Source organism: Mchenga conophoros, linkage group LG2 (assembly GCF_057382185.1).
Source record: "Mchenga conophoros isolate Kocher_MC1m ecotype Shallow Benthic linkage group LG2, M_conophoros_male_GT1.1, whole genome shotgun sequence".
Taxonomy (NCBI): domain Eukaryota; kingdom Metazoa; phylum Chordata; class Actinopteri; order Cichliformes; family Cichlidae; genus Mchenga; species Mchenga conophoros.
The window spans coordinates 26,980,830-27,004,830 of NC_140527.1; the positions used below are offsets into that span (position 1 = coordinate 26,980,830).

At 40.3% G+C, this 24,001-nt stretch overlaps 3 protein-coding genes across 4 annotated transcripts; 1 reads left to right on the forward strand and 2 right to left on the reverse strand.

The window, feature by feature from the left end:
- Positions 1-66: 66 nt before the first annotated feature.
- Positions 67-13,844, reverse strand: fam193b (family with sequence similarity 193 member B). Of its 2 annotated transcripts, none has more exons than XM_085290934.1 (10): positions 13,518-13,844; positions 11,319-11,597; positions 9,024-9,210; positions 6,276-6,494; positions 5,458-5,869; positions 5,177-5,360; positions 4,834-5,061; positions 2,036-3,095; positions 1,872-1,926; positions 67-1,741 (listed from the first exon to the last, which is right to left on the reverse strand). In XM_085290934.1, the coding sequence occupies exons 1-10, from the start codon at positions 13,674-13,676 to the stop codon at positions 1,645-1,647; spliced, it is 2,880 nt and encodes a 959-aa protein (XP_085147060.1). In that variant the 5' UTR covers positions 13,677-13,844; the 3' UTR covers positions 67-1,644. The 2 variants fall into 2 exon arrangements, with proteins under 2 accessions (XP_085147060.1, XP_085147054.1); XM_085290928.1 differs by having other exon boundaries at positions 1,872-1,947; positions 13,518-13,843.
- mxd3 (MAX dimerization protein 3) lies at positions 13,117-18,808 on the forward strand. Its single transcript, XM_085290959.1, has 7 exons — positions 13,117-13,279; positions 13,786-15,092; positions 15,770-15,869; positions 16,041-16,070; positions 16,197-16,311; positions 16,822-16,987; positions 17,150-18,808. Exons 2-7 carry the CDS (start codon positions 15,023-15,025, stop codon positions 17,260-17,262), a joined length of 594 nt encoding a protein of 197 aa, XP_085147085.1. The 5' UTR covers positions 13,117-13,279; positions 13,786-15,022; the 3' UTR covers positions 17,263-18,808.
- Positions 18,809-18,910: 102 nt separating this feature from the next.
- prelid1a (PRELI domain containing 1a) lies at positions 18,911-23,945 on the reverse strand. The gene is made up of 6 exons (XM_085290946.1): positions 23,809-23,945; positions 23,170-23,278; positions 21,459-21,684; positions 21,250-21,363; positions 20,886-20,964; positions 18,911-19,769 (listed from the first exon to the last, which is right to left on the reverse strand). The coding sequence occupies exons 2-6, from the start codon at positions 23,259-23,261 to the stop codon at positions 19,648-19,650; spliced, it is 633 nt and encodes a 210-aa protein (XP_085147072.1). The 5' UTR covers positions 23,262-23,278; positions 23,809-23,945; the 3' UTR covers positions 18,911-19,647.
- Between the last annotated feature and the right edge of the window lie 56 nt (positions 23,946-24,001).

Genomic DNA, 24,001 nt, shown 5'->3' on the forward strand with positions numbered 1-24,001 from the left:
TTTCCCAATCACGAAGCGCTTCAAGTAAATGCAGTAAAAGAGAAATGTAAAAAGCAAACACCACACTTTTTGTCAAAACTGTATTGTTTTTAATCTTTCCGAACGAAAGATTTTTCACAGTATCAAAAGTGATTTTTTTTCTTAAAAAAAAGAAGAAACAAGCCAACATACACTTGGCTATTACTGGTATAGTATAAATCTACATTCGAAACATTAAGATAATCTTCTCTAATTGAATATAACCTGGAAAGCATCAGAGATATTATATTAAAACAAAATCTCAGCACAGATTCAGGAAAAAAACAAAACATCATTCATTTCAATGAAAGCCATCAGCTAAAACATTGATACTGATGTGAAACTCAAGGCCGGTGTCAAAACCAAAGGTCTCCTTTGTGATATTTGCCATTGTAACATAGATCAAGATTGGGGTCTCACTGGGTTAGCTGAGGTGGAGGGTGCCATCGAGGTCACAGTAAAGGGAAAGTGAGTAATATGGTTGGAAAATGCATCCCAGACAGAGCCCATGACTAGGGCTCAAGTGGGCAAAAATTATTCATTCAGTATGTACAACAAACAAGGTTTTTTGTTCCAGTGGCAGAATGAACATTTCACACTGGTGTACTGTTACTGCTGGGATTCAGAAGGGTAAAAAAGTGTTTGAGAAACCGTGTTCAAGGGTGTCCTTTTAAAGATATACACATACAGAATGTATACTGGATATCACTTATAAGAGATAATTGTTCAAGACTAACATCACAGGAGGACTGACACTGAAGCGACAGACACTGAATTTTGGGACAGTGTTTAGATTTTTCTTTCATGCACGTCATGCATGGGGATGTATCTGCAGGGATACTTAACTGGATTTGTTTTTTGGATGCATTCTGTTGGCCAAATAATACATTTAACAGAAATGTATTTTAAAACATTTTAGTGTTGCTGGTGTACCAACTGCCAAACATTCATTTCATAATAAAACAGGTTGGCAGAAAAATCATGCATTGTCACTTTTCGGTAATTGATTTTCTTTAAAATGAACATTAAACATTATTCCAATTCAAAACTGTGAGCAACCAGCAGAGGTACTGCGGCTTCTCTGCAAGTAATATAATGTAACTGTCTCCTCTGCTCCAAGAAGAGAAGACTGGTACGAGTGTTTATAAGACACATGGCCTCTAGTGTCTATTTCGACTGGTGGAGTGGATTGGAAAATAGAAATGTAGGACGTAATGGATGAGCACCAAATTCAATCAAGTGGAATTCAGACGTTTAACGACGTTAAAATGTCTCAGATTTGTGATAAAAAACATTTATTTAATGTACGGTTGCTGATTACATACTACATACTTAAGCACATGGATGCAGTTGATTCAACAGACTTTTTTTTTTTTCCACTTTTGCATCTCTTACTTAGTGAACATTGCAAATAGTAGCAGAGGGTAGAGTTGGCTTTGAGTATGATCCCTGGCTTTGTTAGCCACACGTTTCAGTCTTCTGAATGGAGAGTATGATTTTGAACCAGGGTCCCTTGGCTTAGTATGGAAGAGAAGAAAACTGGGAATGAGAGATGGCCTTGGGCCAAATAGGGCTCTACCGAAAGAGTTTGTGGTGGGAAGTTTTTTTTTCTGGCACTCGTTCAAGTTATTGAGCTGCATTGGAAGAAACCTTTTTGAGGCTAAAGTTGGACCAATTCACTGCGACCTTCTGGCGAGTTTGCTTTGCAGAATCCAGGCAAAACCTACAGGGAACAAAAGACAAACAAGAGAGGGGAAAAGGTCATGTAAATATAACAGCTGAGCTAAAATATATAAACCCCCCCCTCCCCCAAAAAACTCCACGTATCTGGACATTTATTGTGATGAGCTTACCGTTTGAAATATTCCACTTCCCGATCGATCTCATCCATTTCTGTTGGATCCACATCTTTAGGGAGAAATACATCATCTACAGTATAAACATAAAGAATTGAACATCAAGATAATTTAAAAAAACAGTAGTGATTAAGCATGCAATTACAGTTACTTTTCCATACCAATTGCACTGTTGGATTTTTCACCCTTGTTCTTGCTCTTCTTATTTTTCCCCTTGGACTGTTGCTGTTGTCCATTCGCTGGAATAGCAGGTTGTGTTTTGCTCTCTGAATCCTGCTCACACCGGCCTCCTCGTGTCTCTGGGTCGCTTTTCCCCCTTTGTGCACTCAAGGGGCCACCGTTTGCTCCATTTGTTGCATATTTGGATGGTCTGCCCTCTTCAGATTTCTTAGGCCCATTTTTCTGGTGGTCTGCGATAAGCTGGGGCTGTTTGTTTCCAGACTTTGAGCCACTAGATGCCGTTTCTTTAGACTCATTGGTTTTCTGTGCCTCGTTACCAGAGCCGGCTTTGGTTGGTTTGTTGGAATTTTGCTCTGACGCAGACTGTTCCTGTCTCTGCTTTTTATTCTTTTTTGACTTTGCACCATTGCTCCCAACAGTTGTGTTCTTAAGATCAGAGGCGTCCTCTTTTGATTTAGCTGTCGCTTGAGCTGGCACCTGTGGTAAATTGTCAGATCCAGTGGAAGTGCATCTTTCTGGTGAGCGAACTCTTATGAGCTTAGAGAGACTAGGGGTACTGTGCAACCGCTGGATGTCCTTTGTAGTTGCACTAACCCCTGATGCAGTGGTGGTGCTGGTGGTGCTATTAGAAGATGAGACAATGTTTGTGTCCTCCCATCCGTTAACCAGGTCCAGGTGGCTTTTAAAGGTTCCCAGCGAAAGAGGAGAGAGGTCAAGGTCTATCTGCTGCAAGTCAGAGGAACCATTCAGATGGGACAGTAAATGGTTTCCCTCCAACGTGGCTGCTTTCTTTGGGAAGTCATTGACATCCAGATTGAGGTCGTACATACTAAACGATGCCCGGATTGAGTCTTTGATGGTGTTTTTAATCTCTTCTAGCCGACTTGTGAGAAAACTATTAACGCGTTCAAGTTCCAGCTGAGGCCAGTCTAGCAACCGACTGGCTTCAGAACCATCAGGGATGGGCTCGTCGATAGGCTCAGATGGATTGGAGTGGGGGTCACTGCCTGCAGCGCCCGTGTTGCCCTGCTGAGCTTTTTCCTACAACAGACATGGTACAGGTAAGAAAGTGAAAACGGTACCCACATAGACACTAGGACTCTGTACTGAACACTTGCATAAAGTTAAAATATATACCCTAAAGGACTTTGTTGATACTGACCAAAATGTATCTAAAGGACTGAGTATTAGAAAATACCCAAGCCTGAAATCAAATATCTGTAATCTGTTATTATATTGTCACTTACAGTTGCAAGAATACTTAATTACTCAGAGGCGGTCTTATCTCACCCAAGTCACAACAACAGAAAAACATATTCTGACAAAACTAACCACACAAAAAGCAGTAGTGTTTATGTCTTCATAGAAGACGCTGAGTAATTCTCAGTTCAGTCTGAAAAAAAGTCAATGGACCTTTGTGCTAATGAGTTCTTGAAAAGATAAGACTCAACGGTTCTAATTAAGGAGGGGAGATTGTAAGCATGGGTTGTACAAGTGCCACTAATGGTAAATAAAGGCATACAAAGTCTGGTTATCAACCACAGTGACCTTTTAACAAGACCTTAACCTCCTAGGACCTGGCGTCCACATATGTGGACATCACATTTTGGGTTATGTAGACCCAAATACTCAATTTTGCTCTACAAGGGCCTGATATCCACTTACGAGAACATTATACTGCCACTGTTCTATCGAAATTTGAAACAAATATCCTCATATGTGGCTCTCATTTTTCTTAGAAACAAAAATCAGGTTAAAAAAAATCTGGTAATTCTTTGTTTTTACATTCATCAGGTCCCAATCAGCCCAAATATCAAAGAGAAATTAAAAATGCATGCTGTGGAAGAGTTCGGGCCTTAGGAGGGAAAAGGAAGAATTACAGTAATGTACAATGCTAGAAAAGGCTAAAAACTATATCTAGAGTTTTGCTGGAGTTACTCAATCAACAGTAAGGGCAACAAACAGAGGAAAAGCAGACCATTCTCTGACATTTAGGAGAGGTTAAGCAATACAACAAGACAATGAAACATTGTGCATATTTATATAAACCAACGAATGGTTGAAAAAGAAGACAGTTTTTTGGAAGAAATCAGAGTCCTCAAATGAACCCTGCTGAGATGGTGCATGTTCAATTAATATGTCCCAGAAATAATGAAAGTTTGGTAGCAAGGGACAGTCCAAAATCTACCTCATCATTTCCCTGCTCCACAAAACAAGTACATTGTGTGGATTTAGTTTAATCAAACTGATTTTGTCTATTGACTGAGAGAAGGATCAGACCACATTTTATGAATATGCAAAGATCCTGGTCATTTCAAAATTTTTAGCTGCAGTGTCTCATCTAAATTTAAAATATTTTCAATAAATCAAACTGTCTTTGATGCTATCTAAGAGGAAATTTTCCATCATTTGCTTCTCCATCAATTTGCACTTACTTCTTTGCAATGTGCTTTTCATCACTTCTTCCTCCCACATATAATTAATGAGGCCCACCTACCCATGAGATTACACAGGATTAGCATGTAACTAATCCAGAGTAAGTGTTTGCAGATTTCTCCTGCTGTTTGCACTGAATCTCATCTGAAGTCTATTATTGAGCTGCTAGTGTCTAGTTAACCTTTCCTATTCAATAAGAGGAAATGTTATTGACATGGGTCTAATAGATTCCATGTTAAATATTAAAGTTCGCCAAATAATCTCAGCTTTAGACGTAAATAAACATGACTGAACTATAACTGGAAAAACAGAAAACAACACACATTCAATAAAATTACCACACCTTTTTCTTTTGTTTGTGTCGAGCCCTTTTGGCAGCCTTGGCACTGTTGACAGGTTTGGGCTCAGAACTGTTTATAAAGTCTAGCAGCTCGTCCACGTCCCGGTTGTCGATGGCACCAGCCACTGTCAGTTCTGAATCTTGGCGCTGCTCCTCTTTACGCCGTGTCAGTCGTGAGCGAAGCTTCTCTCGGATCTCGGCGTAGTTTCGGCTGGTCGGTGCAGCTGGAGGCTGTGAGCAAATAATATTTCACAATACTGAGCTCTTCTCACAGAGTCACATTTGATGAATGAAAAAGCATACCTCTTTGTTAGTAAAACTTTTAAAGTGGTCGATCAAACCGTACCGCATTGTGTCCAAAGAACTCGCAGTAGCAGCAGTCGCAGTACTTCCCGTCTTTCTGATTTGTGGAAGAAGAGGCGCAGGAGCTCCTCTCAGAGCTGCTGTCTTCATCCTCACCCTCCTCCAGCTCAGACGAAGGGTGGCATAACGTCCCATTAGTCACCTTGTGCCCCTTACATGCTTGATCCCTACAAAAAAGAATGATAAACCCTTAGGATATAATTGTTCTCTGAATAAACACAGCTAAATAAGTGACAAAAAACAAGGCTGATTATTAAAACTCACCTGCATGCCCCAGGTGTTACATGACCTACATTGGAGGTGGCTACTGTTCCCGGATTGTGCCCATTACAGGAGTGGTTACAACCCACGACAGACGTGCCCAGTTTGCTGTGTTGTGCGTTCACAGCGGGAATGTGGGAGTTTTTGCACGGGCTGGGTTTATGGACAGATGTTGGGCTATCTGGGCTCAGAGAATTGATTTTGGCTGCGGGGCCGTGGAGGTTTGGTACCAGAGGGGAGAATGGCGCGTGCGCTGCGACGCCAGTGCCACAGGAGGAGGTCACGTGGCCGTGCTGCCCAGAGTTCGGCTTTGCGGGTAGGAGAGAGGAATGCTGGGAAGACAGGCCGGTGGGACTGTTGGGGGGTACCGATAAGTCTGTATGTTGATGGTGGTCACTGGGGTGGAAGGCTTCACCTGGACAATAACAAACCATGAATATGAATGAGTCACAGGTCACACATACAGAATCATCTCTTTCTAAAGTACATCAGTTAATTTTCAGGTCCACTAATCTTTTGACTGTAAGCTAAAGTATCCTATTAAAGTTCACTTCAAAGATGAGCTCAGAGCAAAATACAACTACAGGCTTGCAAAGTCTGAAAGAACAGTTACTGTGTTTTCTACAGTAATATATAATTAGGTGTTTCTATTAAAGGACAAAAATAAAGAAACAATTAAAATAAAAATATCTTGTTAAACCTAAATCATTCGCCTATTATACACTCTTAACTTTAATGCTGCACATTTTGATTTGAAACTTGAGTTTTCTTCTTTGCTGGCTTTAATAAAAGCTCCTGAACTCATTGAAGAATAAAATTACCTGGTGGCGTTGGTCGACGGCACATGGTCTTGAAGTGCTTGGGAGTGGTCTTACAAAGGTCTGCTGAGGTAGAGAGTGCGTTCCCAGCAGAGGATCCACTGGAATTCTGGGCTGATGGGTGACTGTAGGGACATACTTTGTTCCCTGACGTTTTAGCCGATTTCCCTGGCGCTTCATTAAGTCCTCTTTTCTCATGACAGGTTGAAACTCCTGTTATACCTGCAGACATTTAAAAAAGACCGTTACAAATAAAGGGGAACAGTGCTTTTAACTTTCACCATGGGTAAATATGAATTTACCGCCTATGAGCAGTTTGTGTTTTAAAAAATAACTCTCTTTTCTTTGGAGACATGTTTTGACATTAAAAAGGAAAACAGCTATGTAAAACATTTTCAGTCCCGAAGCATAAATCCCTTTCTGCTAGCTAAAATAACATCAAGACAGCACTAAATTTTAATAATTTATTTAACATGCTTATTTCTGCTGTGCAAAACTGACTGCACCTATTACTGGTAATCACACACACTTGCCAGGAGAAGTTACAAATCCGCGTAACATAATGCCTGCCTAAACATTTTTTGCTATATACAGCGAAATATAATTGGGATGCCAATTAGGATGCGGGTAGTGTATTTCACAGCTAAACACCTCTCCTACAGCTTCATTCTTTCTTAATTAATTTAAGGAAAACATACCAGTCTATTTTAGAAGGAAACAGCCGCCTTCACAAAGGGCATGGATCATTTAACTAGTCTTTCACTTACTCCTCTTTAAATGCCATTTGGTGCCATGAACCATCCAAATATTTAACTAGAAATTCAATCACATTTACGCAGCAGGGAAAGGGTTTTGAAGGGAGCAAAGAAAAGTGAGAAATCAGACAAAAACAAAGTCATCTTAGTTGTTTGTCAGGTCTAAGTAATAAATCACAGCCTAATGATCCATTCCCACTGAATGCATCATTCATCATGTGAAATGGGAACTTTAAAAACAGTTAATGAGACTTCCTGTGAATTGTGCATAACTCGCAGCGTTAGAACTTTAAAATTGAGGATTAATCCAGTTGGGAAGCGAGGCTGACTCTCAAAGTTTGTTAATGTCAATATAACTGAATAAACATTAAAGTCTGTGGCTTGTGTCACGTGCACAAGTCTCTGCACGTGCCTCCTTGGATTTTTATACATGGTTATACATGAGAAACTTGCTGTTCAGCGCTGTTCACTGTTGCATTACTGTGACGTTACACTTCACCAAGCTCTTGCGCAATGGGGAATTGTGGAGTTTCTGTCTGTTATTCTGAAGTCTTGCCCTTACTAAGGAATTAAAAATAAATAAATAAATAAACTGAAATGAATGAAATATTTGTTCCTGCTAATCATCATAAACCCAGTTCACAGTATGAAACTCTTTTATTTATCCTGTTGTTTAAACAATTTAGTTAACACACTTGTACTGTGTTTGAAAATTAGTATCATTAAACAGTTTCTTACAATTAAGTAAGATTTATCCAATCAAAAATCGCCATGCACCTTCCTCTCTTGATTTCTTATATTCAGATTTGGGGATTTTTTTGTGTAAAAATATAAATGCAATATTTCCTAACTAAATATTTTGCATTCTTCTCGGGAACAGAAATGTAAAAACTGTATAAAGCCTGATTAATAACTTGTGTTTCATTCTGTTTATACACTTGAGTTAAAATGCTATACAATGCATATTTCTACTTTGAAATAAAACAGGCAAGGTGCTTGCAAGTGTGTAAGTGCTAATGAAATGAAGTAAAAATGAGCTATGATGGATGTTTGCGTTCCATTAAAAGCAAAATAAAAAATGTTATGGGAGCCAAGCAGCGTGGTCTACCTGTCATGTTTCGCTGATGCGCGATGATGCATTAACCCATGACGACATGTTCCAGGATTAACACTTGAGTTTTGGACTGTGAGGTCTAATAATAAATGCTTCTTTCTGACTAATCAATATGATTAAACTGAACTCGAGTTTTGCCAGCATAACTCTTTCACTTTGGATTTGTGACTGATGCTGATATAACATTACTATAATATTACAACCAAAAGATGTAAGTAATTCCTTAAAAAGAAAACTATATACTTTGCACATAATAGATGAAATCCCTAAGAATGAGCCATTCCTCTGACATGTGGCCTGAATACCTGCACATGTATCGATGAAGTGTGTCTTCCAACTGCTTTTTTTACAAACGTATTTATAACTTTCTATTCATTTACTTTGCTTTAGCTGTTGTTAATCCCACCATCAGTCTTTCCTACTGCTGAGCCATCGAGCTGTATAACCCTGTTTTCATTCCATACATCTTTCCTCTCTCTTGTTGTTACACAAACTAAATAGTACCCATGATTTCCTTCTCAACATTGTATAAATGATGACCTTCACAGGCAACTGTATTTTAAAAACAATTTCACAGTCTTTACATTTTTTAACATTAAAACATTACTGCACGTCCTATAATGCTGACTTTTAATGAGTGTAATCTTTTACATCGTGCATTTAAGTTCTTCTATGATCATTTCGATTAACAGCTGAACAAAGTGACCTAAAATGAACCTCACACACAGTACTGCTAAAACAGCCAAGGAACTAAATCTAACCAAAATTCTGTCCATTTGCCAAAACTGAAGCTTGCAACACAGCCTGAAATTCAGGATGGTGATGTTTTCAGCGTTTATTGTCAGTCGCTGCATGCTTTTCTTTTACTCTGTGACGACAGACCTTGTTGTGAGTGTGAAGAAGTGCTGTGGTTGCAGTGTTCCCCTCCGTTGGTGTGGGCAGAGTTCCAGAGACCCGACAGTTTGTGAGCCGACAGGAAAGAACTCGGGTCCCAGTCCACAGTACTTTGCTCTGGGTAACCGTTCCCACAGCTCTGGGACTTACAGGAGGAAGAGTGTGACAACGGTACCTAAATAAATAAACAAACAAAAAGAAAACACCCCAGTATAAATCATGTGGCTGCAAACAGTGTCTTGCAGTTTGGTAGCAGCTGCAACTAACTTGCAGATAAGCAATGAAAATCATTTTACTTGCGTGTTTTGCTTTAATACTTAAGAAAAAAAAAACACATATTAAAGAATGCTTTAAGTCACCATAAGTCACTTTTTTGCAACTCTGCCTGCTGTTCTCATTTTGAAACTTTTAACATTTAACCCACATGTCAGCAAAACGTCATGACCACGACACTCATCAGCAGTCCAGCTGAAGTATTGTGATATATTAAGTTTAAAAAAATGCTTTCCATGTAAATTATTTACAAAAATAACTAACAAAGAAAGCTTATTGGCTGCTTCTGTCTTACATATGCAGCAGAGATTACAGAAAAACCAAAGCAGACAATTACTTTCCTTCATTGCAGGCTTGTTTCTGTCACATTAGGAAAAAAACACCAGAAGAATCATTGACCTTGGTAGACCTTGTGCTCTCAAAGTGCCTTTCTGATCACAGTTATGGTTAGAGGTTCATATAAACTCATCCTAGACATGAATTACATGGTAATTCTGGGGTTTTTAATGACTTATTTGAACTGTTCTTTTGCCAGGATGTAATTGGGTGCATAAACAATAACTTCGTGCACAGCTTTAATTTATTTTGAAATTTTCTCTAATCCACACATGGTCAAATTATACATACAGTCACTTAAATCTTTTAAGGAGTGAATGCTGAAGCTTCTACAATGTGTTTTAGCTTGACAAGGCCATGGCTTATTAATTTCTCGTTAGTAATCACTAATCACAGTTGACTACAACTTTACCTTTGTCAGAATAAGAAGGATTTGTTCAACAAAACTCAGAACAATGGGAAAGTCCAAAGAACTCAATGAAAATCTAAAGCAGACAATTTTAGATTTACACCTCATGCCCATGATGAGTGTACGTAAAATTCTAATCACAATTTATATATCTAGCAGATATGAACAATGAACAAAAATTTTTAAATATGAATGGGGGGGGGGGGGGGGGGGGGGGGGGGAGCACCCTTAGTATCTGTCTCCTGAACTGCAGAGTGCAAAGCTGGGTTTCCAGCAGAGAAGTTGTTAGACCAACTGCTGCTGCAGGGTTAACGGAGCATAATCCACCTGCAAAACTGCATATTGGTTGACAAAGCTGGAACAGCTGTGTGGTGTAGATGCGTGCTTCACACTGCTGCAGGTGCAAGAAAGGATAAAAGTGACTGGTTTAGCCTACATAATGAGGGAATATAAGTGGGTGGATATCAGCTAAATGGTCTCAAGCCATAAAATTTTCTTGTTTGTTTTTTTTTTTTACTTGTTAAAGGTTGTTTAGTTCTACCTGGAGTTTCAGACTGTTTTATATGTGTACAAAACTGTTAACAGTAACAGCGGGCAAGTTAGGTTAGGTCTGTTTTGTTTTGGAACAGATCAACAGTAAGGATGCCATAAAGGTGACAACCAAACGCAAGTCAGAAAGATCGATTTAACACTTGGTGTCCCATTTGGGAATACTTGGGATTTTGGTCTGTAGAAGACCAAGACTGTGGAACCTTAACTGTCCTGACTGATTAACAAATAATCCAGAGATAAAAGCTTCACGTCATAGTTTCCTAATGGTTTTATTATCTTCACAACTCATTCTGAGGAAAAGATCCTTGTTGTTCCATGTTACTGAAAGCAGAGCTCTCTCAGAACCTCAAAGGTTCATTCAGTAAAACTTAATCTAATAATTATACTTGCTTATTTTGTCAGTTGTAGGTATTTAGATCTTTAGTAACAGGTTTATTTGTGGTATTGGTTTGCCCTCTTGTGGTCATGATGTAATATTTAAATAGTTCCAACCTGTGTGGCTCTTTTGAACAAATAAGTGACCTCTGGCACCTTTTGACAGCCCTAACAGCAAAGGTGAGATTTAGAGAGATTTATTTTGCAGAAACAGTGTTGATGACTAATAATGAGGTAACCTCAGTAGGATAAAGAAACATAGTTTAACTAAACATTAGTAAACAGAGGCTTTGAAAAGTACTCAGACATGTGACCCAGATCAGTCCTGTTTTATTTACCGGTGTTGGCTGCTCCTGTGTGCTCCGCTTCTCCTCCTCTTCTACACTCCTGCAGCAGCTCTGACAGATCCACAGAGGCACCTCTCCCAGCAGGGACTGAGATAGTGAGGGCACAGCATCAGCGAGCTTACGCCCTGGCGCCTCCCGCAATAAAGCTTGGGAGAGCGCAGGCACAGCGTTGGCCAGCTTCGTTCCATGGCCCCCGGGAAGCCCGTTCACAGAACTCGCTCCCCAGTCCTTAAATTCACGATGGCACAGGAGACAGCAGGTGTGCATAGGCTAGGCAGAAAAAGAGAGAAGAAAGCGTTCCATATATAAGATGTGTTGACTGATTGATGCATATAATCGCAACAGATATCACAGACTAAAACATATATTAATTAAGCTCATAATACTGTGCACGCAATACATACCAAAGTGCTAAAAAGCAATGACAAAGATCAAATTATTTCCTCGCTGGACCTTTTGCAAGCATTGTGTGACAGAACCATCATAAGAAAAAACAAAACAAACAAAAAGCAAAAAGTAACACCACAAAAACAAATAAAAATAACAATAACAAATAAATGTAATTTAACCATCATGTTAACTTTAACACATAGTAAAATTATGTAGTAGATTCACTCTCTGCAATGCTCCACGCTTAATCAATCAAGGTTTGTGCCCTAGATCAAAGCCTGAAAAGCAAACTGATTATGCTTGTAATTCATGGTTTAGGGGGAAACGATTCAAAACACATTCACAGTCAGCTCAAAATTAAACTGCATCCTTAACGATCAATGTCAAGAAACTTTGGTGTTTTGGTGATTTTTCTAGATAAATGTTTAAATGTTCAATGAGGGTGGATTACCTATCTTTAACCCTTGTGTATAACATTCACAACCATTCTCTCACCGTTACAGTAGGGGGATATTTCATTCAATACTCTTGCACCCACAGTCCCTAGACTTTGATTTAGATGAGGGAAAAGTTCTCCTTAACAGGAAAAAGCAGGTGAGAAAAAACTAAAGATCAATTGGAATAATATGTCTTTTGCAAAAGGGACAAACATCTAGAATACCAGATTACAAACATATTAGAAATATAAGCCAGAGCTAAGCAACTTTCAAGAGACATCAAAACATGTGCTTATATGACTGTAGAAGTGCTGTGTTGCCAGTTTGAAGGTACAGTTGGCTATATCCTATATAGTGTGGTACCTTAAGAAATCATGAATAGAGCTTCTCCATAACAGTTTACATAAAAATGAACATTCACTGTTATGCTAGGACTTAGTTCGATTATTTTTGGTACAGTACTAAAAAGCTCTATGGAAAAAAGCTGATCGATCCGTTTAGGGGCTTAAGTTTGCGTTATAAAAATGTAATTAACAGGTCCCAGCTGCAGCGGACAGGTTGCAGGTTATAAAGCTCAGGCCAGGTGTAATATCAGCTGGTTGTTAATAAGACAGTTTTCCAGCCTGCAGATGGATAAATTTTATTTATTTATTTTAAGCGGTTACCCTCAACATCAAAGACACTTCTGATTCAGCTAAGCATCATTAGCTCACAAGTTAACTGCTTATACTGAAACTTTTTTACATTAGCTCCTGTTACAGATTGATACTTGATTCTGGTACGACAAAAAACTAATAGGAACTAGTCTGACAGCTCCCCTAATTGATAACCCGTTATGTTTCAAGTTTTTAAGCTAATTAACTGGTTGATTAGCTAGTAGCTGGTTAGCCTCTGCTGGCTGAGTAGGTCCTGTGGAGGGGATCAAGTGCAGGCAGCAAGCACGTTTGCAGCACGCTAGCTGAAGATGATAGCTTGGCTAACGTTAGCTGGGCGGATGAAGTCTTGTAAGCGATGGAAATGGGACGACCCTGCCCGAGGTACAATGTCACCTGTCCGGTATAAGGGACTGGCTGCAATGGTGATCACAGTGCCTAAAAATGCGTCTGGTGGGAACTATTCTACTCGGTAAGTTGAGCTTAATATTTATTTAATTACAATTCACACGACATAAAGGTATACATACATCGCTGCTAAATTACAACTAAAATAGCTTCCCACCAAGAAGCGGGTGCATATAATTGCACCTCTCCATGATTGAGCTGATAGAATAGAAGCACAATGGAGGATGCTTGGATTAGCTGAGTAGTGCTAGCTAGGCTAGCTAGCCTATTTTAAAGGCAGCGTTTGGCTCGCAGCTAGCTACCTGGTTCGCCTTGGTAGTGGGAAGCCTATCCAGCCCAGCATCTCCGCCGCCACCGCCAGCTGCATCGCCGGGAGAGACGGGGCTCTTCGGAGCGGTCTGCTGTCCAGGCACAAGCTCCTTCTGGGCGACCCCTTGCTGCTTGCTTTTCTTCCTTGCCATTACGACCTTGTTTATAGTACGCTTTGACCAAGTTTGCACCAGTTTCGGTGATTTTAAGAGCACACTTTCGTTTCTTCTCGGACCTCAAAATGTTCTCTATCTCCTCCAGTCAAGACAACAGTCAATATGGCGGAGGACTCGCACACTCAGGAGTTCAAAGGTTAAACATACTGCTGGCAAAGAGGCTTCACTCCCGCATGGAGTATGCGGCTGCAAGCATATTCTCGCGGTGAAGCCAGGGGCCGCCATATTTAGTTAGGCAAACGTCTCCTCCCACTTTCCATTGGTATATATAATGTTTATTGAATTTTTTATTATTTATTGTCTTTATTGAGCAAACTGTAACACGTTTGAGTGTTTTCTATCCTTAAACATTTTGTTATCGAAATAAAATGTTTAGACTTGAGCTGTTTTTAGACGTTGAGGGAGACAGTGAAACTGAAATATATGAACTGAAATAAATGTGTAAGAGTTGGTTTGGTAACGGGAGCTACCTCACAAACAATCATCTTGTTGTGAAATGTTATCATTGACAATGTCGATAAACAAAATTAGAAAAATAGTGCCGTGTGAAAGACTTTTTTTTCAATAAACTTTATGGAAGGACAGGGACCAATCAGTGTTAGGTGCTTTCAGTGCTTTCGGAAATATTTTGATGGAGGTATAACACAGATATTGTTTGTTATATATAAAGAGTACAATTATAGCATTATTTCTTGGTTTATCATTTGCATAGCATAGGATTTTACATAAATGCTAACATAACATTAGACATATGGCGCATTCTAGGTTGCAAACAACGATTGTACAGATTCCACCAAAACCCAGAATTCCCTGGATTAAATGAGCAAATTTGCCATAAACGACTTTTAGAAAAACAAACAGACAAAAACACCACTACTTAGCAATGCAAGTTGAACATGAAGGGAAATATGAAAAATAATTTGAACAGAACAAAAAGCGCTGACGCTATCCTGCTGACCATTATTTTTCTGAAGTTCAACTTTGACCCTAATAAAAAGACTTTTCAGAAGAAAAGCATATTGATTTGGATGAATCGATAGATAGTGTGGGGCATGTGGCGTGATAAGTTTAATGATAATATCCGAGTGGTTAGAGAATTTAGTCAAAATATTACGTAGAACGGTATAACCTGGAATGTTTATACACAATTTATTGAAAATGTCCGAGTTTGCGTGGGGCTCCTGAACGCACCACCGGTTTAGCGTTGTGTGGATTGAGGACGTAGCTCAGACACTGCTTCATCCACTTCGGGCTCTTGACGCTTGTACCACAGTAGCTTGTTTACCTGCTGCCGTTTCATTTGAGCAAAAAAAACCAAAACAATGGAAGGACAAGTGTGCAACATCCAGGTGCTTCTTCGGGCTGCCGAGTTTCTGGAGAGAAGAGAGCGGGGTAAGTGCTTTATGTCAACTGTCAGCCTAGAGAGGGGAGTTGATTGGTTATTGTTAAAACAACGATGAATCCACAATAAACCGGCGGCAAGTATGCACCTACACATAACGTAGAAACATTATACCGTGCAGCTGTTTAAGATTTAACCTGGATTCTAGGTGCAAGGTTATTTTTGGGCGGTGTTTTGCCATTTGACTCTGACCTACATATCGGTCGCATCTTTGTACTCAAAGGCGCCAATCTGGACCAGTTTGAAAATGAATCCGGGCGCCGCTGAGCGTTCGCTCCGGTGAATGAAAGGGGGGGGGGATGAGGAAAGCCTATAAAGTATAACTTTTATTCATTGCTTACTAGCTGTAGACGCTATCCCGACTCCTTTTTTACGCGTGAGGTTGTAAGGCTGGTTGGATAAAAGCGAACAGATAGTGGATGATGGCGCCAAAAGCAAAACGTCCAGCTGATGACAACGGTAGACTGCGTTCAGCCTCCTTTTCTCCCACCTCCCCTACAGCACGGATAGTATATCACACTTTAATTACGCCGTAATAAAAGTTGATTTGTCCCACCGGCATTCGCACATGTTAATATGAGGGCACCTTTAACGTCGCAGCCAGTGTGCACTGTGATTTTGCCGGCGATTGTTGTGTAACACAGCTGTGATGCGTCTCCCTGCGCAGAGGCAGAACATGGGTATGCTTCCGTCTTGCCTCTCAGTCCAGCTCAGTTCGACAGGAGAAGCAAGCAGAAGAGCAAGAAGATATCTGCTGGTGGCAATAGGTGAATGCATTACATAACAAATAACTGACGACAGGGTGTGGCTCGGTCTGACTTTCAGTTTTGATAAGGCACCCTTTCAACCTTGAATACCTCTCACGCAGTAGCTGCTGAGTAGGAGTGCACTGTTGTGAATGTTTGACCAAACTGTCTGTTTGTTTACTTTGTTTGCAGATCTGTTCATAATGAGCTGGAGAAAAACAGGTAATGGGCTTTTCTTCGTAATGCTACAGTAAAAGTTCATGTGTGTCAGATCAAGAGATTAAAAAAACCCCAAAAAGAGGGAAGTGTGGATTTGCAGCTTCACTTCTTTCTCATTGTGCTTTGCAGACGGGCACAGCTGAGGCACTGCCTGGAGCAGCTGAAGAAGCAGGTCCCACTGTCATCGGACTCGATGAGGAACACCACTCTGAACCTGCTGAGACGAGCCCAGCTTCACATAAAGGTGCGAGATGTCTGAATTTGCATTGAATCTGACTCGAGTTTGGTTTACTTGTCATCCCAGCCATGTTTAAAATGTGGTGCTTTTCTCAGGGACACAATACGTGTTAAAGGGAGACCGCACAAGACAAAACAGAGAACAATGCTGAATCATGAAGTGGGGTAACACTGTGGTGTGGTGGTTAGCACTGCTGCCTCACAGCAAGAATATCCTGTGTTTAAATCCAGCCTCTCTGTGTGCAGTTTGCATGTTCTCCCTCTGTCTATGTGCTCTCTGCGGGTAGTTCGATTTACTCCCAAAGTCCAAAGACATGCATGTAATTGGTGTTTCTAAAGTTAAGCATTTAAATTAGTCAAGAACATTAAATATTCTGAATATATATGAATACTGTGTGTATAGAAAGTGGCTTGTTTTGTGCATTTTACAGAGCTTTTAGCAATCTCAATTTTTGCTTTTGCCTGTACTGTTTATCCTTTCTTCATTGCTCTGCTCCTGCACCTTTTTCCCGTTCAGAAGCTGCAGGAGCAGGATGAGCGTGCAGAGCAGCTGAAGGATCGTCTGCGCTGGGAGCAGCAAGAGCTGCGGGTTCGGCTGGAGCAGCTGCAGAGGGGCACGGAGAGGATGAGGAACGACAGCCAGGGGTCAACCATGTCCTCCGAGAGGTCGGACTCAGACAGAGGTAAGCCCCTCGGGTTTTTTTTATTTCACGTTCAAATTATTTCAGTCCTATTAGGAGCTGGCTGTCTCCTCAAAGGCAAATTGCAAGTTCAAGCTTAATGTGACAAGCGAAGTTTGCCGTATTTCTGCTGACGGATCGGATCTGTGCTCGGGTTTGTTGCAGAGGACGTTGAGGTTGATGTGGAGAGCATTGTGTTTGTGGACTCTGATGGACTGAGCATTACGCACACCGGCGCGGACCACTGTTACTCCAGCCTGGAAAAGGCCTGGCTATGACGGCAGTACACGAGTGGTAACTGGTTTATTGTCACCGGACGGACAGGAAGAGGAGGAAAAACATTCCAAAAACAAAGGATGGGGGAGAATGGAAGAAGATGTTACTGTACAACTGAACATTTTTTTGGCATTCTCTTGTCAGCACACGTCGGACAAAAAGCTAAAAGCCAACCTTTGGTTATGAAAGAGAAGTGTCCATTTGCACTGAATAGCAGTAAAATTCACTGGGCCGTGTCGTCACCAAACACATACTCGTGTGTGTTCTAGCATCAGTCATTAATGCTATTTTCCCCCAAAGCCATGAGGTGTCAAACTTCGTATCATTCATGCAGCTCTAATAATTCATTTTTTTAAGGGCTTTTAAAATTCAGATAAGGGCTTTTATTCTAAACTTTTAACTTATTCTTTACTACAGAATGTCTGTACTGAATTCTGCCTTAAATCAGATCTGGTTTAGTATACTATTCAGCTTTTACCTAGCACTAAGCTTATATCTCAGTATGCCACGTTTAGCATGCACTTAAACATTAATCTTGCTATGTCGGGGTTTTTTGTGTTTGTGTCCTATTGTATATCTAAGTGCAGTCATATACTTTGCTCCTTTTTATTCTATTGCACATAATTTCCAAATGTTGCACTTGTTTTGTCTCAAAAAGATTTGAAAGCAGCAAACAGAAGCAGGTCATATTTGCACATCGACATCAGGAAAATTCAGTAACATTGCCAAATATGAATTAGTTCACAATTTAAGAACTTAAAACTGTGAGAGGAGCACTTGGGAGCTGCTCACCGAGGCCTAATGGCAGTTTTATTCACTGCTAATGTTTCCTAGAAGTCTTTCCTACCTTCACTTGTGCATTTATCAATTAAATTGTTAATTATACACATAACAAATTCACCAGTCAGGTAGGCAGTTTGTACTTTTAATGATTATGTAGTTAATGCTGTATTACATATTCATTTCTGTGTATTCAATAGGGGTCGACCTATATTTTTTTAGTTTCAAAGACACCGATAACAGATATTTGAAACTTTTAGATAAACCTAACACTTTGCTGAAATGCCTCTGGGCAAGCTATGGCTACATAAACTGTTAATTTGTTTTAGTAAATTGCATCAATGTAAAAAAACAAAAAAAAAAAGGTGCATTGTTCGATTTTTCAGTGTAATTGGGAAAAATCGCCGTGCTTGTAGTCATAGAAACACATAACATCGCAGTGTTTATTGCAACTTCTGCCGCTTCAGCATGGAAACACAGCTTTGCAGCAGGTGCCGGGAGCTGCTCCAAGCTTGCAGCTGCACTACTGTATAACATTGGTGTTGATGGGCTGTTATTTACAGTTTATCTTCAAAGGCCTTGAAACTCTGAACACTGGTCGACCCCTAGTATTTAATAACTTAAGGTGCTTTCTACCCCCTCAATTCACTTTTGTATATGCAAGAGGCCTTATTACTTTATCCGTCTCTCCACCCAGTAATATTATGTAGCATTTTTTTACTGATGTAAGCTTCCTTTTTTTTAATGAATAAATATTTTCTGTATTTATTTGCTGTTGTGTTTGTTATTAGTCATTTTAGAGGTAAAAATCCATTCACCCCTAACTCGAGCAGGGCTGGCGCACAGACATACACTTGACAGACAGCAAAGTGATTAGAAAGACAAAGTCAATTTATTGACAAGCTGATAAAGGACACATTTTTGCATGGGTTGCATCACCAGAGCTTAGATGAATGTACAGTTCAAGGTAGCTTTTGTGCCTTTTTTTTTTTTTTTAAATGCACAATCACAATTCAAGTTTTCAGAGGTTTCTTCTTGAGCAATGACACCAACTGTACCAAACTCTTCAGTCCAACTTGAGGCAAGGAGATGATCAGCTGCAGTAATGCGATTTAAGTGTTGTAGAGCGAACTAAACCAGCAACTGTATGCAAGATTAAATAAAACCAATCATAAACGAGAATGCCTTAATCACAAATTCGGTGTGACCTTATCTACTGGAGCTTTAAAGACAACGTGACTTGCTTTAGACGAGGCATACTCAAAGGAACGGAGTTTTAAAAAAACAAACAAAAAACAAGACAATGGGCACGACTGGAGCAAAGGTCGAACAACAGCTTCAATCATTTTATGGCAGCGCCAGTAATAACCAACCATTCCTGTCTAAGACCTGCATCTCTGGTAAATACTGAGGTGATGTGGCGTAGATACGCTCGGCAATATATTTATAGTGCGGCATGTAGAGGGAGGCAGGAACAGGCTGTTTAACCCAGCTCAGGTCTTTTATGGTCCACCCACCATTTCAGTTGGATGCGCCCTCACAGAGGTGTCTAACCATGACTGGGATCGGTGAGTTCTGCTGCAGAATCACTTTATTTGTGTAGCTTGTCACACGTATTGCTTCTTCTGGGCATGCGAGGCGAGGTCTTTGGCTTTCTCTTTAGCAGCCAGCGCCGTCTCTCTCGCCCTCTCTGTAGCCGTCTCCGCTAAAGTTCTCGATGGAGTTTCACCTACACGGGGACAAAACACAGCTCTTCATTGGATTCATCCAGGTTTTCGTGCCTAAGCAGCCAACACTTCCAATTATTACTATAATCAGTTTTCCAGATTCATGAAAAAAGCAACAGTCACCTTATTTTAGAAGAATATGCAGTTCCATGCACGAATGACTGATGTTATTATATTATGCTGCTCAGAAAAAAATGAATAAATAAAAAGGGAGACACTTGATCACCACAGTTTAACACAGAGTCAGTTAAACTTAAGAGATATCCATCTGTCCTATTAGGAAGCATCAACCACTGACTCCATTTAACCTGCTTTGGGATAAATAAAAGCGACAACAGGTAAAGTGGGAGGCAAAGAGAAGGCAACCATCAAAAAGAGAATACTTCTGCAAGACGATGACCACAGACCATTGTTCTCACCTTTTCCCCAACTGATTTTTCTCTAACTTTACATTTTCTTTGTGTCACTAGTCACTACTGATACAATAGCTGCAATCCATTCAGCATATACAGGTAGTTCAGTTCCTCCAGTATTCCAGCCATACATGCCATTGCAAGAAGGGTTGCTGTGTCTCCCAGGGCCATCCACCCCAGTAGCAGCCCCACTATGTGACTCTGTGTGAGGGGGAACATGTGGAGGGCTGCCAGAGCCCTAAAGAATGAGCTCCAGAGGGCTACACGTGTTAACCTCGATGCTTCCATCAGAAACAGACTCCATGAAAATGGCATAAAGTCCCAGTGTCTTTAAGTGGGACCTGTGCCAGCAGAACAATGCTATACAGCCTCCGATAGTGCCAATTCTCTTCAAAGGACGCAAACTGACACGGAGTCCATGTGACAAGCATAAAGGTGTCTGGAGATGCTGGGAAGCACTATGTCGCCTGCCGCTCACAATTCTAGTGTTCTCCAGGAAATGCCACTCCAGCAGCACAGTGTTGGTGTGTGAGCACAAATCCTGCTAAAGGACGTTGGGCTCCAATCCTCATGTGTTACACTGAGGCGATCAAGTGTTCCCTTAATTTTTTTGAGCAGTTTGAACCGATTTGGAAAACCCATATTAGCATCAGCCACAAACTTACAATAGGAATAAAATGGGAATAAGAACCAAGAATAATTTACCTTGCATTTTGGCAAGCACATACTCGAAGCCTTTCATGGTTTTTGTCACACCGGTCTTGAATCTTGCGAGCCCAAATTCCTGGAAGGTGAAAAACAAAGTTATAAAAGATGCATGAGGCATAACAACACATGACTCACATCCTCATATATGGGCTGTCAACAACTACTGTAATTCTCTGTCATAAGTCATTTACTACTTCAGGTCCTGGCCGACAGCTTCAGCTGCTCAGCTGTTGCATCTTAACACTGTATTATGTTTCTAAATACAGAACAAATGCAAGGTGGGCGAGTGTTACTCTCGGTCACCCCCGACTACTTTCCCTCAGCTGTTATGTAGCGCAGCACTCTGCTTTACTCCACTGACCTGAATAGCTCTAGAGAGCCCGTAGACATTGGAGGAGACCCAAGCTTCTCTCTTAATCTCGGTCCAGCTGCCATTCTCAGGGTTAATTCTGTAGTGACACCGCTCTTCTACAGACTGTCAGCGAGAAAAAACAAAAGCAAAATGAGCCAAAGGTGCCACTTTGTGCACTGCTGATGAATGCTGCTTAAGGCACACAAACGCCAATGTACCATTAGGCGAGCGTGGCTGATGTTCCACGTGAGCGTGGTCATGGTCCTTTTCTGAGGGTCCACGATGGAGTCCTCGATGATGTACGCCGAGCTGGCCATGTGCTTTGGAAGGTAGCGCTCCATCCAGCGAGGGGCACGGCTAGTTTTGGTCAAAAGACGCCTGGAAATGAGGCAGTTGGTTGGGGTAACCTCTCGGAAAATTATATCTTCAGTCAAGACATGGTTACTGTGAAAGAAGAAGAAGAAGGACGGATGGATTATGATGACGTGAAACCTGGATTATTTAGGTTTATGATCCTGAAAAATCTCTATTTTTGCTTCAGTTCAATAAGAATTTACCGTTTTTAATCCACACAACAGTTCAAAATTGAAATATATTACATTTAAACATTCTATGAAACAGTGACAAACACAGAAATACTAAACTAGACACTGTATTTTTAGCTTGACAAGAACTATTAAGCTTCAATTAAATGGACAAACTGATGATTCAATTAAAAGCACAACTAACATTTGCTTTCACACTCATTGTGACTTGATTACGGTGATTTTTTTCCCCCTTTATTACCCGAATGGTAGTTCGGCTGGTAAAAATGGCAGAATGATGAAGAAACTGAGCTATTTAGAAACTGCTTGGTCCCCTAAAGTATTATTATTATTATTTTTATCTCCATTAAATTTTTTATGCGAACAATCTTCAGCAGAAAATTGGCAAAATAAAGTCAAAACTATGCGTTTCCTGAAAATGATTTTCCAGGATCTTCCACTTAACCATCTCAGTAGGTGAATGCTAAAATGTAATCTAATCATGTTGTTCTTGTAATGTAAAACTAAAAAGAGATGTAAAAAGAATCTTGTTCACTGAAGTAACAACAACAAAAATGTTCTTAATAATAAAAATAAATAGACTTTAGATAAAAACAAAAATGAACCAAGTGGAAAAAATGCCGTGGGAATACACAAACCGTCCTATGAATCAGCAGAACAAGCACGAGGAAGTGTTGGTGAATACTCTTACCGAGTCTGGGAGATATACCTGACTGTAAGTCACATGACTTCTCTGAGCGTTGCGTTTGTAAAACATAATGTCTCAAAAGTTGTCTCATAAGAAACTAAAGTGAAACAAAATTCATTGATCATCACACCATGACAGTCTCATATTTATGCTAAAAAAAATGTTTAAACTGGAGTGTTTACTGAACATTTGGATACATAAAATGTGTTTTTAATTTTATCTTTTTTTTTTCTATATCGCTATATCGGTTTGTTTATCTTAAACAAAAACATATGAAGGGGAAGTTTAAAAAAAAAAAAAAAAAAAAAAATCACACTGATGATGTCGCATTCTCAAAACACTTGGCATTTAAGCGTAAAGATTAGGAAAACTATGATAATGCAGACTATATTCCATCCCTGTGTCTTTGTCTCCTTTTTTCTCCCTTCCCCCAACTAGCATGGCAGAGGAGTCTGGACCTGTTAGTCTCTTCCTGTTAAAATGGAGTTCTTCCACCCCACAGTCATCTAGTGCTTACAGAAAGAGGCGATCAGCTGGGTTTGGGACGTTGACTCTAAAATTGTAGGCTCTTCACATTGCAAGGTGACTTTTTGTTGCCTTATTGGGTGCAGTTTACAGTCCATTAAAAAAATATTACAGGCTATAAGAAAGATGTTTGATACGAATGCGTATCCACACATAAACCCCTCACCTCACCTGTAAGGGTTGGGATATCGTTGCCAGAAAGCAACACAGACTTGGTCCCAGGTGTTTTTTAGCAGACCTGCACAGCAGAAATATTTCACCATTGTTCCCTTGGTTTACCCTGCAAACACACAGAACAAACAGCGTGATAGTTAGCCAGATGTGTTCAGATAATTTTCAGATGCCACATCAGGACGAAGCCGTAAATAGCGGTGTCAATGTGATAAAACAACTCAGCGATGACAACTCTTATGTTCCAAAATAAATCCAAGCCATTGGTATTTTCAGCTACAACAACAGGTGTCAAGTTCAATAAACACCTGAAGGTGAACACTATAGCGTTACCTTTAACACCTTTTTACCTCACAACTCCAGCTGTGTCCAACTGTGTCTCGTCGCGTGACTGACAACAAACAATGTAAGCCTCATTAAGACCGCAGACTGTGACATATTTCAACAACGAGAGGCCTAACGTGAGATAAAACACTGCTATCCTGTTTTATCACGTCCGCACTCTTTAGCTTCCCCTTTAGCATAGCCTAGCATGAGGCAAGCCACATGAATGAATGGCACAGCGTACCCCAGAAAATTCTACTACTGACATTCAATAAGCACATTTTTTAGGGTCAGCTCAGATGAAAAGGCGATTACCTGCACGGCGATACCATTTACAAAATGAGAATTTGCATTTTACGCTCCCATCGGGAAGAATTTCACCGCGGATAAAGTCCGAAAATCATGTCAAACGTAACTGGAGCAAAAAAGGAAGGTCAAACGAGACGCTATATCCGGTTAGGTGGGGCGTGTGCAACGCCTGCTTGGGACACTAGAGGGCAGCAGGTGA

Coding starts and splice junctions, on each gene's coding strand:
- fam193b (XM_085290928.1), bottom strand. CDS start 13,676: ATGGCAAGGAAGAAAAGCAAGCAGCAAGGGGTCGCCCAGAAGGAGCTT. Junction 3,096..4,833: donor GACACAAACAAAAGAAAAAG/GTGTGGTAATTT, acceptor TGTCTGTTGTAG/GAAAAAGCTCAGCAGGGCAA. Junction 1,742..1,871: donor GAAGTGGAATATTTCAAACG/GTAAGCTCATCA, acceptor TGTTCCCTGTAG/GTTTTGCCTGGATTCTGCAA.
- prelid1a (XM_085290946.1), bottom strand. CDS start 23,261: ATGGTGAAATATTTCTGCTGTGCAGGTCTGCTAAAAAACACCTGGGAC. Junction 21,364..21,458: donor TCAGCCACGCTCGCCTAATG/GTACATTGGCGT, acceptor TCTCGCTGACAG/TCTGTAGAAGAGCGGTGTCA. Junction 20,965..21,249: donor GGCTCTCTAGAGCTATTCAG/GTCAGTGGAGTA, acceptor TTCACCTTCCAG/GAATTTGGGCTCGCAAGATT.
- mxd3 (XM_085290959.1), top strand. CDS start 15,023: ATGGAAGGACAAGTGTGCAACATCCAGGTGCTTCTTCGGGCTGCCGAG. Junction 15,870..16,040: donor ATATCTGCTGGTGGCAATAG/GTGAATGCATTA, acceptor CTTTGTTTGCAG/ATCTGTTCATAATGAGCTGG. Junction 16,312..16,821: donor GAGCCCAGCTTCACATAAAG/GTGCGAGATGTC, acceptor TTTCCCGTTCAG/AAGCTGCAGGAGCAGGATGA.